General features: G+C 48.8%; 1 protein-coding gene across 1 annotated transcript in view; it reads left to right on the plus strand.

Moving 5' to 3' along the window:
- LOC112077990 (transmembrane and coiled-coil domain protein 3) overlaps window positions 1–5,016 on the plus strand; it is a gene marked incomplete at its 5' end in the record, with an annotated part of 7,662 nt that extends 2,646 nt beyond the window's left edge. Inside the window, 4 exons of the mRNA XM_024144367.2 lie at window positions 1–54; window positions 1,208–1,651; window positions 2,051–2,186; window positions 3,844–5,016. Of these exons, the coding sequence (XP_024000135.2) occupies window positions 1–54; window positions 1,208–1,651; window positions 2,051–2,186; window positions 3,844–4,146 (937 nt within the window). The remainder of the gene's footprint in view (window positions 55–1,207; window positions 1,652–2,050; window positions 2,187–3,843) is intronic.
- Between the last annotated feature and the right edge of the window lie 1,118 nt (window positions 5,017–6,134).

The following is a 6,134-nucleotide window of genomic DNA, read 5'->3' on the forward strand; positions in this document are numbered from 1 at the left end:
ACTCTCACGGCCTTCTTCTTCCAGCAAGCCCCGGGACTTGCCATACTCCTCAAGGTACTGATGCTGTGCTTCTTCAACCGTGTGTGTGTGTGGTGTGTGTGGTGTGTGTGTGTGTGTGTGTGTGGTGTGTGTGTGTGTGTGTGTGTGTGACGTAGACGTGCGCGTGCCGTTGCGTGCGTGCGTGCGTGCGTGCGTGCGTGCGTGCGTGTGAGCTAACAAAGCCTCTGGGTTGATTCTGGGTCTCAAGACAAGCTTGTCCTCAAGTGGATATGGAATCATCATGACATCATACATTGACCTCATGTGTTTCTATGACGATAGATATGAAAGTTATCTTCTCCTTCTCCAGGAATAGTTTCGGGCAGTGCGAAACATCGCCCACCTTTCAAGACTTCCTTGAGGAGCACTGGCCCCAATTACCTTTCCGTCTTTAGTTGAAGGCATCGGAGTTCGGGACCCTGAGCTTGGTCCACTCCATCGGGGATGGGAACGACAGCGAGCCCGCCGCACAACGACAACCCTCCTCAAGTACGACAGCGCGACGAGTGTCCTCTGGCACGTGCCCTTGTGCGGACAGCAACGGGAAGCACTTTGGCTCATGGGTTGCGCTGGGTCTAGGGGGTTTGGGGGCTGCAGTGACTACCTGGCACAGAGCCTGAGATGCGTTGGGGACGGCCAGGGGAGGCTTGAACCTGACCATGGAGAGGTGTGAGGGGTCAGCGGAGACTCAGGGGCAGCGATAGGAGGAGGGACATGGAGTACCCTCTCAGGCCCCCAGTTCAAGACAACAGCTACGGTTTCATTCACGGCCAGAGCAAGGAGGAAAGATACAGTCGTGGTCTTTACGCTCAGTAACTCTACTAGCACTATGGCAGAATTGGATCCCTTACATTTAAGTGCGTATGTAGTGATGTTTGTAGGAATGTTACTGGAGGTGAGCAGCAGGTTATTGAACCACCAGCATTTGGGAACCTCGGGTAGTCTAATTCAGTCTACATTAACAGCCTAGGAAACACTCGGCTGTGCATGCTCAGCAGTGCGTGCGTGCGTGCGTGCGTGCGTGCGTGTGAGCTAACAAAGCCCTCTGGGATTGATTCTGGGTCTCAGACAGCTTGTCTCAGTGGATATGGAATCATCATGACATCATACATTGACCTCTGTGTTTCTATGACGATAGATAATGAAAGTTCATCTTCTCCTTCTCCAGGAATAAGTTTGGCAGTGCCGACAACATCGCCCACCTCAAGACCTCCCTGGACACGCCCAATTCCTTCCGCTGTGAAGGCACTGGGCGGGCCCTGAGCGGCACCATCGGGGATGGGAAGACAGCGACCCCCGCCGCCACAACGACCCCCAAGTACACCAGCGACGACGAGTGTTCCTCTGGCACGTCCCTGTCTGCGGACAGCAACGGGAACACCTTGGCTCATGGGGTTGGCCTGGGTCTAGAAGGGGGTTTGGGGGCTGCAGTGACTCCTGGACAGAGCCTGGAGGTTGGGGACGGCCAGGGGAGGCTTGACCTGACCATGGAGGAGGTGAGGGAGATCAGGGAGACTCAGGGGCAGCTGGAGGAGGACATGGAGACACTCAGGACCCAGTTCAAGAAAGACTACGGTTTCATCACCCAGACGCTACAGGAGGAAAGATACAGGTGTGTTTACGCTCAGTAACTCTACTAGCACATGGCAGAAATTGGATCCCATTACAAAGTGTTGTAGGAATGTTGTAGGAATGTTACTGGAGGTGAGCTACAGGTTAGAACACACAGCATTGGGAACCTCGGTAGTATCAGCTACAACAGCAGGAACAACATGGCTGGCATGCTCAGCACCTTTCGTTGTACTTGTATAGTACACAGACGGTGTTAGTCCTCTATATGCCAAGCTGGGAACACAGCTGTTTATTTGGCTGTTTTGTTCTGCTTGTCTCCAGCGGTTCTTGTTGCTATGTACCTAAATTGCCGGTGAATGACCAATCACCATTGTGTATACATTTGTATTTCCTGTTAGGAATGAGGGAATAACCCATTCTTCTTCTATTTCCTGGCTAGGTATGAGCGGTTGGAGGACCAGCTGAACGACCTGACAGAGCTCCACCAGGCGGAAACAGCCGACCTGAAACAGGAGCTGGCAAGCATCGAGGAGAGAGTAGCCTACCAGGCCTACGAGAGAGCCAGGGATATACAGGTACTGTAGGAGGAGAGGAGACGGGACGGGACGAGAGGAGAGGAGAGGAGAGGAGAGGAGAGGAGAGGAGAGGAGGGAGAGTAGCCTACAGGCCTACGAGAGAGCCAGGGATATACAGGTACTGTAGGAGGAGAGGAGAGGAGACGGAAAGGAAAGGAAGAGAGGAGAGGAGAGGAGAAGGAGAGGAGAGGAGAGGAGAGGAGAGGAGAGGAGAGGAGAGGAGAGGAGAGAGAGGAGAGGAGAGGAGAGGAGAGGAGAGGAGAGGAGAGGAGAGGAGAGAGTAGCCTACCAGACCTACGAGAGAGCCAGGGATATACAGGTACTGTAGGAGGAGACGGACGGGACGGGACGAGAGAGAGAGGAGAGGAGAGGAGAGGAGAGGAGAGGAGAGGAGAGGAGAGGAGACGGAGAGGAGAGGAGAGGAGAGGAGAGAGTAGCCTACCAGAGGCCTACGAGAGAGCCAGGGATATACAGGTACTGTAGGAGGAGAGGAGACGGGACGAGAGGAGAGGAGAGGAGAGGAGAGGAGAGGAGAGGAGAGGAGAGGGAAGAGGAGAGGAAGGAGAGGAGAGGAGAGGAGAGGAGAGGAGAGGAGAGAGATAGCCTATCCGCGCCTCCGGAAGGAGAGCCAGGGATATAAGTACTGGTAGGAGGAGGAGTGAGACGGACGAGAGAGAGAGAGGAAGGAGAGAGAGGAAGAGCGAGAGAGAGGAGAGTGAGAGGAGAGGAGAGAGGAGAGGAGAGGAGAGAAGGAGAGGAGAGGAGAGGAGAAGAGAGGAAGGAGAGAGTAGCCTACCGGCCTACTAGAGCTAGGGAGTGGATCATTTATAACCGGGAGATCCCTCTTTTCATTCACTCAAATGCAGTGGTGCACAGTGCACTGGGGTATTGGCTGCCGATAGTTATTTTAGAAAAGGACGAAAGTGGGCAGCCAGTCTTTTACAGTGCTTTTGGGAAGTGATAGTTTGAAACAGTCAGATAAAAAAATAAACATCATGACTGGTTGTGGTTCAAATAAGATTCTAACTATGTCATTCCTAATGATTAGATAACCGCTCGCTCAACATGTTCCCTTAGGAAGAGTCCCTGTACGCTGGAAAAAGTTTGACTTACCCTGGATAATAGCTACATACAAATCCTTTAACCAGTCTGGTTATAACATAGATAAGCGCCCTGTTTCTTGTGGTGTAAACGTCTAAGCTCCTCCCACTAAGAAACAGCTCCTAATTATGGGCCATTTATGGGCCATTGTTATGCCATGTTTATGGCGCATTTTGGCCGAAAACAAGTTACTTCCTACTACTTTACTTAAACTACCAAATTGCCTGAGCAGGCTAACTGTGGCAGAAGCTCTGCACCTACAGTTCAACATCCTCTGCTTACAAAATGGTCATGAGGTGTCTGGGGGAGGGTTGGAAAGCAAATAATTGCTTTCCAAGATGACAATAAATACTAATCTATTCTAGGAGAAGACTGGGGTATATAAACTACCTTCAAATATGGAAATCAATCCCATCACTCTCGTTTTGAAACAACCAAGACTTGATGTTAGCTAGACAATGCTTATTACCCCTCTCTCCCTCCTCCCTCCCTCAGCCCCCCCACCCTCCTGCTACCTCTGTCCCCTTCCCTCCCTCTCACCCTCCGACCTCTATAGGAAGCTCTAGAGTCGTGTCAGACGCGGGTCTCTAAGCTAGAGCTCCAGCAGCAGCAACAACAAACTGTACAGCTCGAGTCCAGTGACGCCAGGGTGCTTCTGGGTAAGAGCATCAACATCATGCTCGCCCTCGTCACCGTGATCCTCGTGTGCGTCTCCACAGCCGCCAAGTTCGCCGCGCCCCTCCTGAGGAGCCGACGCCACGTGATGGGCACCTTCCTGGGCATGTGTCTGCTGGCGCTATTCTGGAAGAACTGGGATCATTTTCAGCGTGCTATGGAGAGTGTCCTGGTGTCAGCCTAATGCTGTCCACAACCACACACTGCAACAAATGATCTGCGGACGGATCTCAGAGCGCAGAACATCAAAATAGTATATTTATAAGTGATTAGAACCTACAGTGTTATGGTTCTACTGTATACCGTTGGTCCTGGTGCTGCCTGGTGGGGGAGAATGGATCTGTCAAAACATGGTCACTGACTGGTTAATCTCACCAGGCAGAATAACACTGAATATCAAGTCAATGTGAGGTGCAAGAACGAACACACAACTAGAACAGACATCATAACAACAGTCTGCTGAGAATGTTGTAATCCTTGATTCGTGCTGGTTCTCGCAATGTTAAGTCATATCACGAGAAACTACTTCCTGTTCACTCCTAAGATTTCCATTGGTCAGAAGAGGATGATGCAGTCCACAACGTCACACTGTAACAAGTGGTCTCCGGACTCAGTCAGAACTCCATCAGAATGGTGTATTTGTAAGTGATGAAGATCAGAAGAAGTGGGATCGAGACTGATGGTTTTAGACTTGGTTAAACCTCGGTTACTAACTTACTGTTCATTATACAATAGGATCTCAATCTCCCTTGTCTCTGAGGGGATTGGCGGATTGGTCACGGAACATAATCATCAAGTGTGCACAGTTCTGTTGCCTCACTGTCGTCTCATGGTCGGAGAGGTTCATCGGTCTTCATGGACACACACACACGGACATCTTGTTTTATGTTTTTAATGGTTATGTCCCAAAAGGCACCCTATTCCCTTTATAGTGCACTACTTTTGACCAGAGCCCTATGGGGCCTATAGTGCACTACTTTTGACCAGAGCCCTATGGGGCCCTGTAGTCACTACTTTAGACCAGAGCCCTATGGGCCGTAGTTGCACTACTTTTGACCAGAGCCCTATGGCCTTAGTGACTACTTTACAGCCCATGGGTGTAGTCACCTAGACGAGCCTATGGGAGCCTGTTAGTGCACTACTTTAAAGAGGCCTGAGGGGCACTTGAGATGAAGCCCTTATGACGGCTACGATGATCTTAAGACTTGGGCTAGGCACACTTTAGACACTAGGAGACTACTTACCGATAATGGGGGCCTGTAGTGCGCGTATATAGTCAGGGTGCCATTTGGACGTACCCTATGACTTTGTTATTGCAATGTCCTTACAGACAACGTTCGTTCATTTTATACCTTAATGTCCTGCAGTCACACGTACGTCTTTTAAAACGCGACTTGTGGTTTACCTTATTTTATTGATAAATGTTTAAAATGCAATATGTTGTTTGATACATGAGGAGTTTTTTACACTTCTTTGTTAGTTGTTTTTATTTAGAAAATAATTTATAGAGAAGTGAAGTGCTGTCGGGGGGGGGGGGGGGTTAGATATGGTTGCCTGATGAATCCTTACTAAGGCCATGAGTTTTGTGATAAACTTCTGCCTGAGACAAAATCAATCAATGAGGTTATCAGTTTGTTTTCCCACCAGGTTATCGCTCTCATAAACACAAGACAATATAAAGACAGCGTAAAAATCAGCAAATAACATATGGACGGTTCACTTCTTCAGTCTCTACACTACTCACATATCTCATGGATTTATTCATGCGTTTTAACAGAATCCAATAGAATAAATAATTGTATTGCTGAGAAGAGTGGACTGTCTACAACACGTGATGTGAGGGTTATTTTACCATCCCGCTGAAAACACTTTTCCTGTGATAGTTGGTCGTTCCACGTTTGAGAAGTGTAATTTGGTTTAAAATGTTTTAAAAACAACTTTGATTTCAACAATGTTTACATTCTGTCATAAACTTAATAAATCAAACATGTTTTACCATCTCAAGATTTAAATAAAATAAAAAAAGTACTATATTAAGTGCCAAATAAAGTAACAGGGTTGACGTTACTGGTTTGTTACGTATTATTCTCAAATCAGCCATAAACCCTTGTGACAGGTAACGGAGGCTGGTCGGTCCATAAATCTCCTTGTGACAGTAACGAGGCTTGTCGT

Source organism: Salvelinus sp. IW2-2015, unplaced genomic scaffold, assembly GCF_002910315.2.
Source record: "Salvelinus sp. IW2-2015 unplaced genomic scaffold, ASM291031v2 Un_scaffold5128, whole genome shotgun sequence".
In the NCBI taxonomy this organism is placed as follows: domain Eukaryota; kingdom Metazoa; phylum Chordata; class Actinopteri; order Salmoniformes; family Salmonidae; genus Salvelinus; species Salvelinus sp. IW2-2015.